The 17,686-nt window shown below is 42.3% G+C and overlaps 1 protein-coding gene and 1 long non-coding RNA gene across 33 annotated transcripts in view; one reads left to right on the forward strand and one right to left on the reverse strand.

Moving 5' to 3' along the window:
- The window catches only part of Ints6 (integrator complex subunit 6), a 91,204-nt gene extending 79,125 nt beyond the window's left edge, over nt 1-12,079 (reverse strand). For 10 of the 32 annotated variants that reach the window (XR_013042471.1, XR_013042470.1, XR_013042466.1 and 7 more), the window contains exons 1-3: nt 11,384-12,058; nt 10,976-11,053; nt 10,003-10,152 (exon numbers count right to left, since the gene is read on the reverse strand). Coding sequence is in view for 6 of the 32 variants with exons in the window: in XM_076545153.1 (XP_076401268.1) it covers nt 10,003-10,152; nt 10,976-11,053; nt 11,384-11,494 (339 nt within the window). In the remaining 26 variants the exon portion in view is untranslated. Of the gene's footprint in view, nt 1-10,002; nt 10,153-10,975; nt 11,054-11,383 lie in introns of those variants that run through there. The other 22 variants (XM_076545165.1, XM_076545157.1, XM_076545163.1 and 19 more) reach the window with 13 other exon arrangements.
- A 249-nt stretch (nt 12,080-12,328) lies between these two features.
- LOC107402129 (uncharacterized) overlaps nt 12,329-17,686 on the forward strand; it is a 43,999-nt gene continuing 38,641 nt past the window's right edge. Inside the window, exon 1 of the long non-coding RNA XR_013042474.1 lies at nt 12,329-13,071. This is a non-coding gene — a long non-coding RNA (uncharacterized LOC107402129). The remainder of the gene's footprint in view (nt 13,072-17,686) is intronic.

The raw sequence follows: 17,686 nt of genomic DNA on the forward strand, positions 1-17,686 counted from the left end.
TTTTAAGGTACACATTTCAGAAAAGACAAGTATATAAGGATTAGAATACATCTTCATTATGAAAAGTCACTAAGCTGACAATTAAGAGGTCTTTCAACATACAACTGTATCTCATAAGTAATCAAATTTCAAATAGTATGTCAAAAATACCTTTCATATTAAAAAAAGTAATTCATAGGCTTATCCTATTAATAGCTTTTGTCACTCAAATCTACAAAAAGGGAACATTTTACACCTGGACTCCTTAGACAATGTTATCTTCTAACCTTGCTCATTCTAACCATCACCAATATGAATTCTAAAATATATAGTCCTGGAAATAAACTGACCTGAGATTCCTCAAAGTCTGAAGATGTTTCTTATTCTAAAATTCAGAAATGTGTTTGCATGTGTCTATTGGTATGAAACTGCTTTTGAAAAGATAAATGAAGATTTTGGAAAGACTTCAGTAAAGTTTTATATATATATAAATATATATATTTTAGAATAACATATTGAGACTCAAAATTAAAACCAAGAAACACGTTCCCTACAGCGAAAGTTACAACTTCAGCCAGAAGTAATGGATAGCTTGTGGGGTGGGAGCACACAGTATACCACAGAGATTTTGGGTCTGGTCAGTTTCAGAACAAAGCTTTCATCCTGGTAAGTGTTTTCCTTAATAGTGAATGAGGATGATGATCCTCATTAACCGAGTTTCTACCACTTGCCAGGTAGTTATTTTGCCAGGATGATTTTTTTTTTTTTTTTTTTTTTGGCCAGGCTGATTAACAAACATTATTTCTAATCCTTACAAAACTTTCAAGACTGGTACTGGCAACACTTTGTGAATGAGAAAGTTAAGGATTAAAGGACTTGTCAAAACATAAGCTATTAAGTGGGACAGACCAGCACATAGATTTGTTGTTGTTTGTTTGGGATTTTGGTTTTCTGTATCACCACAATGTTCTGGAGGGGAGAAGCAGGATAGGCTCCCATTATTCCAGTTTTTAAAATCTGAAAGGAAATTTACAAAAAAAATTACATTTCAGTAATAAAGTGGGTTGCACATTACTCAACCTTCACCATAGTCATCTATGGTGAGCTCTTCTATTTAATTTTCCTAGTGGAAAAGCAGGATGAAAGGCTATAAGACCTGCCAGGAACTCACCAGTGTGGTAGAAAATCCATAAGCAAGCCAGTCACATTTTCCTGACTCAAGACATGAGGCTTAAATATTTTCAAAACCATCTTAGACCAAAAGAAAGAATGACAGTTAACCAACTACAAAGATGTCCAGGGAAGTTATTATTGTAGCCCTATTACTGGCTGGCTCAAATGGAAAGATCAACTAATTAACTGACAAATTATTAGCTATATGTTAACTACCTAAATCAGAAAATAAAGTGTTAAAATGTGGAAACAAAAATTCTATTAACTACATACATATATTACAACCTTGGCCTAGAAGACATGGCTCAGCAGATAAAGATACATACACACATCAAAACAAACTAAATTGCAAAATTTATATTATTATAACCTTGTCCTTAAAATGTCATAAAATCCTATCAATCATCCCTTATACTGTATCCTTTTTTCCAAACCAGAGAGGAAAAACGGAACTGAAGCTAATAAGGTAACAAACAATATTTGGATAAAATGTTACAAGAAAGGTTAAAGTAAGCATTTCAACTTTTCTGAGCCTTTATTCTATAAATTTAAGATGATACACTAAACCACAAAAAAAAAAAAAAAACCGAAAAGTTGCCAGATGAAACTCTGCTCAAGAGCATATATAAAAATTCACTAACCTTCAAGTTCAGGATCTGTGTTTTGAAGTTCTAGCCCAATAAAAATGTTGGAGTAGAAAAGATAAATAATAAAAAAAACTAAAGCAGGGCTGAGGCTGTAGCTCAGTCAAGTGCTTTCCTAGCACACATTGAAGCCTTGCATTCAACTTCTGGTACCACATAAACCCACATGGTAGAACACAGCACTCAGAAGTACAGGCAGGCAGGATCAAGAGTTCAAGAACAGGGCTAACAAGATGAATCAGTAGTTAAGAACACCTTCTGCTCTTTGCAGAGGGCCCCAGGGTTGGGTCTCAGCACCACAACAGCAGTTTACAACTGTCCACAGTTCTAGAGGATCCAAAGCCAGTATACCAGGCATGAATGCATATATATAAACACATACAGGCAATAGCAAATATGCACAAAATAAGTAAGTAAATATTTTTGTAAGTTCAAGATCATCCTCAGTTACATAGTGAATTCAAGGCCAGTGGGATACTTGAGACTTTGACTCCAAAGGGGGGGGGGGAACTCCTGCAAGTTTTCCCCCTAACTTCCAAAGGTCTGCTTTGTCCCCCAGTACATAATAAATAGAATTTACAAAGTAAAGCAAAACAAACCCAAAAACTCTTCTGTATCATGTTTATAATCAATGTAACATGCTTAAATTACATAATTTAAGCTAACAAAAATAAAGTTTATATAAGGAAATCAATTTTGTAAAATGGAAGAAAAATGAGCTTTTTGTCATTTAAAAAAAATACCTAAAGTCAGGTGTGGTGGCACAAGCTTCTAATCCCAGCACTCAGGAAGCAGAAGCAAGTGGATCTCTGAGAGTTTGAGGCCAGCCTGGTGTACAAAATGAGTTCCAAGACAGCCAGGGCTACACAACGAAACCTTGTCTCAAAACTCCTAACAATGTCAGTTTTTTCATTTCCTTCTGAAATGCCAAAAGTAATTTCTTAAGAGTTTGGAAAACAGATTTACAGTAGAAAAAGATACTGTGGCAAGTTTGTTGTTTTTTTTTTTTTTTCTTGGAAGAAAATATATGCTCCTGAAAGCTCCTTAAAAATCAAACCTGTAGACAACAAAAAAACCCCAATGACAATTATGGCTTCTGTCACATCTCTGACAGGTCAGCTAAACTCATATACAGCTTTTATTCAGCACACTGATTTAAAAATGTCTTCCCAAGCTGGGTGGTGGTGACACAAGCCTTTAATTCCAGCACCCAGAAGGTAGAGGCAGGTGGATTGCTGTGAGTTCGAGGTCAGCCTCGTCTATAGAGTGAGTTCCAGGACAGCCAGGACTGTTCCACAGAGAAACCTTCTCTTGAAAAGCAAAACAAAAATGTCTTCCCAATTACTTGACTCCTGCTTCCACTGAATGTATCTCTCTCTAAAGACACAAGCTCATACTAATCAACCACCATTAAAACAACTTCAGCAGGTAATGTTCTCACGCCTGCTTCTCCAGGATGAACTACAAAATCCAAGGGGGAAAAAAATTTCAACATGCTAACAGATTTCAAAGCATGTAATAACAGAACTCAACATTAAAACTCACTAGATTTTTATAACTGTAATTTCAAATAAGGGGAGAAAATGCTAAACTAGACGTAAACCACTGTCCATCTTTTTATTTTTTGTTTTTAAGACAGTGTCTCACTGTCAAGACCAGGCTGGCCTTCTTGCCTCTGTTGGAACTAAAGTTTGGCTTGTGCCACCAAGCCCATTTTCCTGTATGTCTTTAAAGTTTGTTTGTCCCTAACTAAGCCCTACGGACACTTTAAATATAAATCAGATTTAAGCCTCTGATTCATTCTCTAACAGTATGGGTACATAGTTGCTTATTCAGAATAAGCAGCAGAGACACAGGGTGACAATGACATTGCCTCAGTATTATACAGTGATTCAATGACAAAGTCAAGACTGGGCATTCCATTGCCAGCTACTGCTCTTCTCTAAAACAGTACTTTTATGGGGAGGAAGTCCTCCCCTACAAATTATTTACTTTTTTTTTTTTTTTTTTTTTTTTTTTTTTTTGGGTTTTTCAAGACAGGGTTTCTCTGTGTAGCTTTGCGCCTTTTCCTGGAACTCACTTTGTAGACCAGGCTGGCCTTGAACTCAGAGATCCGCCTGCCTCTGCCTCCCTGAGTCGGCTGTCTAGGGATAAACAGAAGATCAAGTAAAGCCTTCTCCTCTCTCCAGTTGAATAAAACTCAGACAAGCCAATCCAGCAAACAAAATATCATGAACTTTTTTTTCCTCAGCAGATTAACCTTAAATAACTCCTATTAAAGTTTATATGAGTGCTGGGATTAAAGGCGTGGCACCACCGCCCAGCTACAAATTATTTAAATGCTTTTGAAAAGGACTTGCCAAGACTATCCAACAGTGCTGGGCAAACTGGACAGCCACATGCAAAAGTTGAATCCTTTATATATACTATACATAAAAATCATCTCAAAATAGATAAAAGGCCTAAATGTGTTCTAAAACTATAAAAGAAAAGCTTCAATAATGCTAGATTAAGTAAACCTTTTTAGACATGAAAAAGTACAGGAAAAAATAGACTCAACTACATAAAAACAAATTCTGAGCAAAAGAACATAATCAACAGTATAAACATATAACCTACAGAATGACAGAAGATGTGTGAATTGTATGATAAAGGGTTTATAACTGAAACATATAAAGAACCCCAAAGGGCTGGAAAGGTAGCTCAGTCACAGAGTACTTGCCTAGGGTGTGTTCAACTCCCAACACTTTAAATAACACAACTCCAGTATGTATGTGTCTTGAGGCCATGTTTAACTCAAGACTTTAAATACACATCTCCAAAGACTGTATATAAATGGCTGACCAATGCATGAAAAGATGCTAAATATAAACAATAATTCAAAAAAATGCAAATCAAAATAATAATGGTTATCTTCTTAAACCCATTAAGATGGCTAAGGAAAACTTGTGGAGTCTGCATGGTTCAGCAGGATATAGGAAGCATCTTTTGTGTACTGGAATGTAAAATGGTACAATTATTATGGAAAAGAATATGGAGAAATCCTCAAAAAAAAAATTTACTATTCTATTTCAACATTTACATCCTAAAGAAATGAAAGCAGTCTTAAAGAGATGCTTACCTACATATATTAATTACAGTATTATTCCTGATAGTCAAGAAAATTCTGACAAAATTCTACACACTACAAGGTGGATGAACCTTAAGGATTAGGCAAATAATCCTTAGTCATAAAACAACAAACATGGGCTGGAGAATTGGCTCAGTGGTTAAGAGAACTTGTTCTTGCAAAGTACCCTGGTTTGATTCCCAGCCGCTACATGGAGGCTCACCACTTCTTCAGGTACCAGGCATGCATGTGGCGCACAGACATATATATGTACAGGCGAAAGCATTCACATAACTAAAATAAATTTAACCAGGTGGTGGTGGCACATGGCTTTAATCCCAGCACTCGGGAGGCAGGGTAGAGGCAGGTGGATCTCTGTGAGTCTACAAAGAGAATTCCAGGAAAACCAGAGCTGTTACAAAGAGAAACCCTGTCTTGAAAAAAAACAAAAACAAAAAAACAAACAAACAAAAAAAAAAAACCCACACTCATCCCTTCAGTATCCACAAAAAATTGGTTCCTGGTTGTCCCTAAAAGATACCAAAATCCAGATTCTCAAGCACTCTATATAAAATAGAGTGTTTCTCAGCCGGGCGGTGGTGGCGCACGCCTTTAATCCCAGCACTCGGGAGGCAGAGGCAGGCGGATCTCTGTGAGTTCGAGGCCAGCCTGGGCTACCAAGTGAGTTCCAGGAAAGGCGCAAAGCTACACAGAGAAACCCTGTCTCGAAAAACCAAAAAAAAAAAAAAAAAAAAAAAATAGAGTGTTTCTCTATAACCTAAACATAACCTCTTATGTACTTTTTTACATCATCTCTAGGTTATTTAAAATACCTAATGCAATTTTTTTTTTAGATTTATTTATTATGTATACAGTGTTCTGCCTGCATGCCAGAAGAGGGCACCAGATCTCATTATAGATGACTGTGAGCGACCATGTAGTTGCTGGGAATTGAACTCGGGACCTCTGGAAGAGCAGCCAGCTCTTAAACCTCTGAGCCATCTCTCCAGACCTACCTACCTAATGCAATCTTAATGCTATGTAAAGAGTTGTATTCAGTGGACAGTGACATAGAAACAAGTTCAGTACAGATGCAGGATTTGTTCAGATAGTTCTGATCTGTGGTTGGCTGAGTCCATGGATTAGCAAGCCCACAGATGGAGGGTTCATCTATGTTATGTGATAAGGAATGCACAGTAGTCTAACAATAAAAAAAAAAAGGCAGGAAGTAGAAAAAGCATCCTCAAGGGAATGTAGGAAATTGGGAGTTATTAATAGTTTTATTTTTCTAGGTACTGCTTTTATAAAAATGTGAATATACCTAATACCATAGAACTGCACACTTAAAAATGATGAAGATGGGAAATTTTGTTTTCTACATCTTAACTTTTTTTTTAATTAAGGGACTTATGGATGGAAAGATGACTCAGCAAAGAAAGGCACGTGCCACCAAACCTAAGTACCTGAATTTGAGCACAGGACCAGCATGGTGGGAGGATAAAACCACTCTCACGTTACCCTCTAATTTCACCCATGTATTATGGCATGCTACACCTCCCCCCACACAAATGTCATTAAATCTTTTTAAATAAAACTTATTTTAATTAAGGGACTTACAATTTTCACAACAGTGTAATCGACAAAGGGTGTACCTCTGTAGTAGGACCTTTGTCTAGCATGCACAAGGATCTGGGTTTCATATCCAACACCACACAAAGACTAACTATTGTTTCAGGTCACATTTCAGCACTGTAGTACAGGCAGTATACAGGCAAATAGTAATCTCCTTTCACTTGAAAAGGTTATTAATAGCTTAATAAATACCGAAGAACTTGTTGATAATCTAAGGGGAAAGAAAAACCAAAAACTCAAATAGGAACCAACTTTTTACTAATTCACTAAATAGCATTAGAAGAAAAGCCTGGTCAAGCATGGTGGTGGAGGCTTGTAATCCCAACACTCAGAAGTGCAAGGCTGGCCAGTCTATACAGTTGAGTTCAAGGCAAGCAACAGCTATAGTAAGGTCAGCTCAAAAAACAGAACATCCAACTCATCTCACACCAAAGCCATCATTGTCAAATGGGGTAAATACTTTCATTTAAAATCCTCAAAGCAATAAATATTTTTCTTTTTAAAATGCACAGTAGGTCAGGCACCATTCTAAACAATCCAATCAGTGCTACTATATTGAAGAATGAAATAGTCAGACCAATGGAAACAATCATGATGTGCAGGCCAGAGTCAGATTCAGCAGCTAAACCTAACTTAAAAAAAAAAAAATGCTGGGCTGGAGAGATGGCTCAGGGGTTAAGAGCACACTGGCTCCTTTTCCAGAAATCCCAGAGTTCAATTTCCAGCAACCACATGGTGGCTCACAACCTTCTGTAATGAGATCTGGTGCCCTCTTCTGGCCTGCAGGAAGGCATTCACGCAGACAGAACACTGTATACATAGTAAATAAATCTTTTTTTTAAAAAATGCTACAAACATTGAGGAAAAAGAACAAAAAAACAAAGAATATAAAAACATGTCAATTTATATAATAAAACTGTCCAATGTGTCTTACATTCTTAATCTTATCTACTTGAGCTCATTTTCAGATTCTCAAAGGATCAACATAATTTGAAACTATTAACATGTGGACGAAAACTTGCAAGTTTATCTGCAATAAGCAATTTAATAAGATGCTGCTTTTAAAGAGAAGGGGTGACTGAAGGTTCACACTCATGGTTCACACTCATCTACAACTGTAAAAGTATCAGCAAATGGTACTGGTTACCAAATATTTAAAAGGATCTTCTACATAGGCAGACAATTTGTTAGTGGAATAGCCAAAGGTGCTTGAGAAAATCATTTAAAAATCTTTTCTGCTCAGCTATTTTAACCTTACAATTCTAAGTATCCTACCTAATTAAGAATGCCAAATTAATAAACGCAATATGGAAACTAGTGTTCTTGCAATTGATTATATAAAATCACCAATGTGTCTATATGTATACAGGAAAAGGTTATTAATGTAAATATATCAATAAATACATGTACATTTAACCCTTATTTAGGAAAGTAATTTATATATATATAAGAAATAAATTTTTAAGAAAATAAAACTATATTAAGATGTATAGATGCTCTATAGACTAACATGTCTTCCAGCTAACCCACCTCTTCTCATTTCCTTCAACTGAGACTATATCCAGTATTCCTATTATTCAGCATGAAATACGTAAGTACAAAAATATTAAGGTTACAGATCCTACAAATTCTTTTCCAAATATCCAAATGATATTTAGTATTAAGTATTTTCAATCATCCAAAATTCTGTTAACTTTTGTATAAATAGGAATTATAGAATATTTAAATATAGAAAAATGGTTTTATGATGAAAAATCCAGAAGCATGTCTTCTTCCAAGTAAAATTTACTCAAAAGTGTTCCATTTATTGAGAAATTGTAGTTTCTTAATTATTTTAAAGCTAGTTGCATTATGTGCAAATTCAGGATATAAGTAAAAACCATTAACATTGCTTCCTGAATCCTAGCGGATTCACTCAAATGACTGAAAGGCATTATCATTCCTTGTTGCAAGTTAATAAACCCTAGTCAGTAAGAACATCTCAAAACACAAAAGCCCTGCCTTCAACTTTAAACTTCCTAGAGAGTAAGTACACAAGTGCCCTGGAACTCTCCTAAAGGACTTTTTGCTGTTTTAACTATGTAGTTGAAGGTGGATGTATCCAAATGCCCTTCCCTCTTAAGAAATGTAACACAGAAAAATCAGAAATTGATAGCTCTACAACACATAACCTGACAACAAAATAAAGGAACTTAATAGGAAGTTTCAAATGTGTCTTTAACTCGGCAAAGTTTGATTAAAATCTTAAACGATAATAGAAAACAGTACTACATACAACAAAGGAGTAAGATACTTTTACAGAAACAAACAGACCAAGTGGCAAAGCATTAGCCAAAAAAAAAAAAAAAACAAAAAAAAACAAAAACAAAAAACTTAATGTGTTAAAATATTTACTAATTAAAGGATGAAAATGCTTTTCAGGAAAGTCTGGTTTGTAATGCATACTTTAAATGCTTGAGCACTAAATTCAACCATTTCTAAAGATGGTTAAATGTTTCAGAGTTATCCCCCAAATGAGGCATATAGCTTGTGAAGTCACAGGAAGAATTGCCTTGAAATGTTCAAAATTCATGAGAACTGTGCATTATGAAACTTGGGAAAAGTATACAATATATATTCCTAAATGTAGCATTATGGTAATAGTGCTTTGCATACGGAATTCCTTGGGTGTGATATTACTCCTTGTGTGTAGCACTACATATTCTTTGGTATCTTGTATTTCTAGGATAGCAATATTTATAATGGATCACCTCACATTTCCTTAGTGAATGATTGTTGTGATTTAAAGCTCTTGCCTCATCCTCACAGATGAGAGGGACTTTGGGGGAGCTTCAGGAAGACAGGCAAACTTTCATGTTTCACAGAAAGCATTTTCCCAAGGGTTTGGAAATTTTAAACTTTAAGAATTCTGAATCTGCCATTAATTTCAGACTTGCTACTGCAGTAACTTCTAATTGTATATGCTTCAAGAGATATCTGAATATAGTCAACCAATTACTGCACTCCTGACAAATCTTACCTTCCCAATATACAATGTGGGTTAGGATAAATCCTAATCTAACAGTCATTTCCTCTAATATCTTTACTAATATAGAAGCAACTGCTACTTCAACCAACAGCTGTGATCCATTGCAAGAGTTGCCTATGTGCCTACAGGTAACGGAGCTTCAGACTGTTGTGTATCTTCCCTTTTATGTCTTTTATGAACTTTTGAGGGACTGAAACCAAATTCAGGTCAACTTTCTAGCGAAGAATTTAAATCCAAATTCTGAATGCAAATACATTTAAAGGGGGAAATGAGGGATATAAAAATTATACACCTTAGGTGTTTATAACTGTGTGCACACTGTATTTCAACCTCGTTATGTTTTATACTTCCATTCCACGTTGCATATTTTTTGACTGGATTGTGTTTTTATACACATAAATAAAAACAACTCTTTTCTATCTTAGTATTCAACCTACCTGCCCATAGTTGTCTATGCCAGTTACTAATCTATTTAAATTTAACAAATCAAAAGCTGTCCTTAGGGATTGGCCAAGAGTCGTAAGTCCTTCTGCCTGAAGGTTTTTCAGTTCATTCATAAACGTTGCATGATTTTCCTTCCATCCAGCCTGAAAAGAAAGATGTGAGAATTTTTTTTTTATCATTTGAAGCCACGAACACACATGGACACCGATTATAATGTGATGTCCACCAAGCAGGTATGCCACTTCGGGTTTGTTAACTTCACTTTTGGTTGATATGGCTTGGGTAACTGTCGTCTCTGGTGAGGAAAGGAAACTCTTCCAAAGGTGGTCAAGAACGAACCTGCTTGCCTGACACCCTTTGGTAAGTAACAACAATCTTAATACTTTAATAACTTCCCTGGGAAATGTGCTAACATAACATCCTCCAAATTGTGTGTAAGGGGTGGGTGTTGCGAAGGTACTAGTGGAAGGCAGATGGCAGCAGGACTTCTTAAGTTGACCACAGCTGTCCCACCAATCGGTGGCCTTCCTAGTTCCACTCTGTGATGACCAAGTCTCGAAGCCCCCCTCCTGGGCTTCCCTTGCCAGCTTTGGCTGACTCCCTTTTAATGCAAACCCGGGCTAGGCAAGGCTGGGCCCGGCTGTCACTCGGGCTAACTTGAATAAATATCCCCCACAGTTCATTGCTGCCGCTCACGCCGCGGAGGGGAAATGTCGGCCATGTTGATCGTAGCGCCTCCGCCGCCAGGCCGAGCCGGACCGGGAGGGGACGGCGGTGGGCCAGAAACCGCCACCACGCCGGCGCTCCCGGGGCTGGGGAGGGGTGGGAGGCCGCAGGGGAAGGGACCTGGAGGCGGGAGCGGCGGTGGGGGGAGGGGAGCATAATGGAGAGGGGGGCGGGGAGGGCGAGCTAGGAAGAGAGCAGGGGAGGGAGGGAGGGAGGGAGGGGGAGGGCGAGGGCTGTTACCTTGATAGCATAGGGCGGCTCTTCGAAAGTGACCAGCATATACCTGTCTCCTCGGCTGGCAGGGTCCCGGGCACGGAGCTGCGGGCCAGGGTGGGGACGGGAGGGGAGAGAAGGCAAGCACAGAGGCCAGGTGAACCAGTCGCAGAAGGGTCCCCGGCCGCCCCCCCCCCAGTACCGCACACGCAGGGCCGCCCCTCCGCCGACCCCCCGCACCCACAGTCGCCCCACATGGGCCAGGCCCGGCGGAGCCCGCTCCCGGCGCCCGCCCGCCCGCCCGTCCGCCCGCCCGCGCGGTGGGGGAGGGGTCCCCGCGCCCCGCGGCGCCCGCAGTGGCCCCGCCGCCCCCCGCCCTGCCCCCCGCGGGCCACCGCGGGTCGGGGTCGCCGCCGGGGCTCGGTCAGTCGGTACCTTCATGAAGGTCTCTACCGCGCCTTTGGCCGTGTCCAGGTAGGTGGTGCCCAGATGGCTGCGCTGGTTCATAGAGGCAGACGTGTCTATCAGGAACAGTAAGATGGGCATAGTGCTGGCCGGGGACACCGGGGCCCGAGGTGGTGAAGAGATGGCAGAGGTTGGAGGCACCGGCGGCGGCGGCGGTGGCGGCGGCGGCGGCGGCGGCAACCGCCGCTACGCGGGGCGGGGAACGCGGCCCCCGGGAGGAAAACACCGGCTCGTGGGGAGTTTCTCCCCCGATAGTTGAGAGGAAACTCCCCAGCCCAGGTCCTCCCGGTCGCACCCCCGCCTCTGGCCCGTCTGCCCGCTGGGGCGGCCGCACGGACGTCTGTCCGTCCGTCCCCCCTGCCTGGGGGGTCCCGTCCCCACTCCCGGCCCCTGTGTGTGTCCCCGCGGGAGACGGGCCCAGTTCCCCACCCCACCCCCCGTGCAGGGAGTGGGGACCAGGGATCTGGCGGAGAGGGGAGTGGGCTGAGGGGAGATTGGCCCTGGGGCTGTTGGGAGAAGTTTCAGGGACTCCCTCCGCACCCCAGCGGTGTCACCACTTTCTCAGCCCCTCTCGCTACTGAAGCGCTTTTCTCTCTCACTCTCCGGTTTTAACTCGGGCAGGGGCCGCGTAGGCCCCGCCCCTGGACACGTAGTCGCGTCACGTGACGCGCAGGCCCGCCGTTCTACTGGCTGGGCCTTAGGGCCTTATTAGCATATTCAAACAGCACCGGGGCGGGGGCAGCTTGTCGGCCGCCGGAGAGGACAGTTATTGAGCACGCGCGCGGGGGCGGGGCCCCCGGGGGCGCGCTCGAGCCGGCGCGCGGGGCGGGCCGGAGGCCGGCAGCCGGGGGGCGGGCTCCGGAAAGGGGCGGGGACACGCCGCGGAAGCACCGCGGGTGGGGGCGGGGACTTGGGTTGGCGGGCGCAGGGCGGCCGCGGCTGTAGGCGTGCGCGTGTCAGGGCGGCCGGCCTTTTGGGCTGTGCTCGGTGACAGGGTCGGGGAGAAGGGAAGTGGAAGCCGCCCTCCGCCTGTGGGCGAGGGCCCGGCGTCGTGATTGAGAGTGCAGGGCCGAGAAGAGGGAACTGACGAGGGAGAGGGAACCGTGCAGGCCCACGCGGCGCTAGCGGGGACGACCCAGCGGGGCGGGGGAGGGGAAGGGGAAGGTTGTTTATGACCTGGTACTAATCCCCCGCCAGTCCTTCGGCTCCGGCTGCCGCCGATCCGAGCACCCACACAGAAAAGGCAGGCAGTCCCGGAGTGCCTCACCCAACCCTGCAAGAACACGAAGGGGAACTCACGTGTGGACGAGTGGAACGGCTGCCCTCCCCAACCAAGTTACCACTTCAACTCGTTTAGGGCACTAGAATAGATTCAGGAAAAAAAGGGGGGCTTGCCAAATCCTAATCCACCGCCCGCGTTTTAAAATGGAAAGGATGACCACGTTGCGCAGGTGACCCAGAGAATAGGTTTCCCGGAAACCCGCCTTTCAGTCCCTGCCAGTATTGTGTCAGAAAACGTTCTCTGCCCATGCCACATTACCTGAAGTCTTCGATCTGCGCCCGCAAGTCCGAAGAATTGTTCTCAAATGTAGTTGGAAAACTGTGAGACGCTGCCTGATAGACAAGTTGAATTTGGGACATAGAGGCCTTGTTAGACTGTAGGTATTTATAGGGCCTCTCCCACCGGCCCTGCATTTCCGGATTTTCTCTACGCTGAGATTCTGGGCTTGCTGGGCAACTAAAGTGGCATGCTTGTGGCACTTTTTAAAAAAAATATCTGCCTTTGTTGTTTGAGCTTTTCCTAATATTTCAGAAAAAAATTTAATTTATTAACAATAAAGTAGCGTACTGTTTTGTGGGAATGAACCATAGGAGAGGCATGAGATCATTAGAGGTTAAGACTATAAAAAATGATGAGCCAACAGCCAGTATTTGCTGCAGACTATGTTATGCCTAGGGCTGGTGGGAATTAATATATGAGAAAATGAGGGCCATGACTTCAGAGTTTGTGGTAGTCTAAGAAGATATAAAGACATTGAAAATCAGAAAATGATTACCTTGATTCGGGAAGAAAAACCTGTTCAACTGGGGTGATAGAAGTAGTTTCCAAGGTTTGTGTTTAGCACTTCTTGAGAGTCTAGATCCTAAGGAGGGATCGATGACAAGTTGTCTTCACAGCTATGCCTTTTTTCTTTTCATGGGAGAGCATAATTTTCACAAAATCGTATTTTTTTTAACCAGGTCTTTCAGGTGTGTGGGGGCCCTGGCTCTCTGAAAACAGACTCAGAGCCATAAGAATGTCTTATTTCCTGTGTATTGTGGAATAATATGAGTCTTGTACGAGTTAAAGAAGCAGCAGTTGCTGGTGAAAAGAAGGGAGAAGGGGAAAAAAAAAAAACAGGCCACTAAAAATGGAAGGAAGGTAGAACAGCATTGATGATAGCCAGGCCCAGATAACAGAACACCTTTAGTCCAGAGAAAGAATTTTCCTACTCTATGTTAGGTCAGTTTTGTTGGGGGGGGGGGGGTGTCCAAAAACAAAACCATGTTTGCAGGAAATTAAAGGAGTCTGCTGATGTGACACTGTAGCTTTTACAGTTATTTGAAATCACTGTCCAGTAGACCCATGGCAGTTCCTCCCTGACCCAGTGCCGTGGGCAGGTTGTCCTCCTAGGGTTGTCCTGGAGGTGTGTGGTGGAGACAGCTGCAAAGATGAGGGAAGCCAAGTCCAAAGAACTAACCTGAAGCAGATCGCCAGAACCCATGCTTGTGATGGCACTGGGGGCCAAAGATCAGGTTTTCAGCCCGGAAGTTCTCAATGACAAGGCAAGAGATAGGCAGCAGATACACAGTCAGAAACCAGGAAACAACGTTCACAATCAGCCAGTCCTAAGACAAAATGGTGACATGGGCCACCTTTACTCTGAAGTGACTCTGGTTCACAATTTCATCGTTGGTTCATGATGGTTTAAAAGCAGTTCTTAGCCAAGATTTACACATCAGCATTGCCTCTAGAGCTTTCACACATGATGCCCCAAGATCCACACCCAGAGAGAGACGATTCAACAGAATTAGGATGGGGATGAGCAAGATGGCTGAGAGAGTAAAAGCACTTGCCTCCTAGTGACCTGCCTTTGCTCCCTGGAACCCACTTAAAGGTCAGAAAGCTCATACTCCACAAAATTACCCTCTGACCTCCACATGCTTGATGTTGCTCATGTGCATCACATCCATCAAGTGCAATCATAAAATTAAATTAGAATTGGGATAGACCCGGGTCTCCATGTTTTTAAAATTTATTCTGCTGAATCTTTTTTTTTTTTTTTTTTTTTTTTTTTTTTTTTTTTTTTTTTTTTTTTTTTTTTTTTGGTTTTTCGAGACAGGGTTTCTCTGTGTAGCTTTGCGCCTTTCCTGGAGCTCACTTGGTAGCCCAGGCTGGCCTCGAACTCACAGAGATCCGCCTGGCTCTGCCTCCCGAGTGCTGGGATTAAAGGCGTGCGCCACCAACGCCCGGCCTGCTGAATCTTAATAGTGCTGATTAATAACTCCATATTTAGAGCTGCCAAGATGGCACAGGAGGTAAAGACATTTGCCTCATAAGCCTGGCAATTTCAGTTTAATTCTCATAACACACGTGGCAGAAGGAGAAAACTGACCCCATGAGGCTGTCCTCTGATCCTCACATTTATAGCATGTGGCGTGCACCCCTCCCATATACATCATGCACATACACAACCCTACATGTTTAATGTATAAGAATTACATATGTATCTGGTATCTGGTAGTGTTTTTCACATACCCTTAAAATTACTGCACTTGTTTTAAAAAAAATGAAGAGAAACAATGCTAAATGTGATCACCAATCTGTACAGTGGATTTGTGACATGTGTATAACTTCAACTCTATTTGGCAAAGAGAGATACAGAACAAGAAGACAAATGGCTGTGCAGAGCGCGCCCATTCCTCTGCGAGCTTTGGCCCTGAAGTAAACAAGAGCACAGCGAATCTCTCCTTCGTTCATTTTCTTCTTGGGGTTCTTGAAGACATCTACTTATAGTCAGGCTTACTTTCCTAAAACAGGGTCCCTGAACTCAAACCGAGTATTTCCTAAAATTCAACTGAAGAAATAACTCTGGTGTTGCTAAAGTGCCAGACTATGGTGTCTGCGAGGGCTGTGCCGCACATTGTGAAAGCTATTTCTGAGAGGCACTAGTTAGAGCCGTCGTGGGAGAGGAGAGGTCTTTGCTGGTGTTTTTAAAGGAATGCATCCAGAAGTCAGTGAGGTGGCTTGGTGGCTAAGAGCACCAGGACCAGGACCTTTACCATGGACCAGGGTTTGGTTCCCAGCACCCACATGGCAGCTCACAATTGTCTATAACTCCAGTTCCATGGAATCCATCATCCTCTTCTGGCCTCCGTGAGCACCAGGCACACACAATACAAGCAGAACACTCACAAACATAAAAGCAATTTTTTTAAAAAAATAGGAAGTACAATCCAAATGTCCTTGCTCCACTTTCAAAGGGAATAACTGTATGGAAAACTGAAAGCATGCTGACTCTGACTTAAACAATAACCAAAATGTTCAAGTAGAACTGTTCTGTCAGAATTAAGAACTGGTGAGTTATATTCTTTCATGAAACCCAACCAGAACCCTTTCAAATCACTTCAAACCAACAAGCAGGGCAACACTTTTTAAATAACTATGTGCCAGTGACGTGACTTCTGAGATCTGGATGTGCCATTGTCATGAGTGACTGTCCTCTGAGCCAAGTAACTCCCAGTCTGGGCATTCAGCTGCACTCCCTTGCAGATCATCCCAGCTGGGCTTGTTTATGGTTTACTGCCCAGCACAGAGGGACCGAGAAGGCATAATATTCTCACCTGACTGTCCAGCAGCTCTACCGTCTGTTGTACGCAACTCTGTTTTAATTGCACATGGCCTGAGGGAGGGGCTAGAGTTTATATAGTCCCAGGAAGACAAGAGGGGAGGCCTATGCCACCTGTAAGTAACCACTCATCTATGAAAGGAAGTTGAATAAACTCATTAGCTCCCCACAGTTAACTTTGGTGAACTCATGCCTCATTTTGTCATTGAGGACTTAGACATTGTTTATGTCTTCTTGTAAGAAATTTAGCAACAGACGTCTGACTAGAATAATCAGATGAACCCAGTGTTCATTCAAAGTTATGTAAAAGTTGCATTTGACTGTCTTATCACTTCCTCAGCTCTCTGCTGGTCTCCCTCCTTTTGGGACATGATAGTGAGGTTGAGAACATAAGAAAAATTGTAGCAAGCATAAAATTAGATGTGAAATTATGCAAAACAAGGTGATAAGATAATATTCATAAAAGGAAACTTAGTTTTGGCTGCACACATTATGTAAGTCCTCAAAAAATGCTAGTGAAAAGAAATATCCTTCTGCTAAGCAGTGTTTTACAGTAATAGAGTTGAAGTCACAAACGGTTCAATGTCAGCTTTTAGTGTGCACTTATCCAGGTTGAGGATTATTCAAAGTAGACAGGTTTTCTGATAGAAGAACATGAACTCTGCAGACATCCTTTCAGTGTGTGTGTCTGTGTGTCTGTGTCACTGGGGACTGAACTAAGGTCCTTACAGATGCTAGGCGGGAGCTCTATCACTGATCTATATTTTACATTTTTTGTTTTAAGACAGAGTCTCACTGAGCTTGCCCACATCAGCTTTAAACTCCCTCTGTAACCCATGCTGGCCCTAAACTTGTCCCCTAGCCTCAGTCTCCCAAGGAACTACAGGCCTGAATCACTAGGCCTTGCTCAACTAATCCTAGGTGCATGTGGAATATGTGGCAGGCACTGTGCTAGGCTCTCAGAGACTTTATATTTCATTAGAAAGGAAATAGGTAAAACGATGAGATACAGTGTCCTCAGAAGTCCTGGAGCACGCTATAATAAGGCTTATCCTTAAAGAATTACTTGGAAAATCGAAGGTAATGTACCATATTTCATCAGTTTGGGGATACCTTATAATGTCAACAACCATCATTAGGGTGGGGGACTAGAGAGTTGGCTCAGGGGTTAAGAGCACTTGCTGCCCGTCCAGAGGACCTAAGTTCAATTTCCAGCACCCATGATGTTGTGCACAAGCAGATGCAACTCCAGTTCAACAGGATCTGGTGCCCTCTTCTGTCCTCTGTGGGCACTGCACACATGTAACGCACAGATACCCATGCAGGCAAAATACCTATCCACATAAAATAACTTTCAAGAATCTTCATTTTGGGCCAGTGGGGT

Source organism: Peromyscus maniculatus, chromosome 9 (assembly GCF_049852395.1).
Source record: "Peromyscus maniculatus bairdii isolate BWxNUB_F1_BW_parent chromosome 9, HU_Pman_BW_mat_3.1, whole genome shotgun sequence".
Lineage (NCBI taxonomy): Eukaryota > Metazoa > Chordata > Mammalia > Rodentia > Cricetidae > Peromyscus > Peromyscus maniculatus.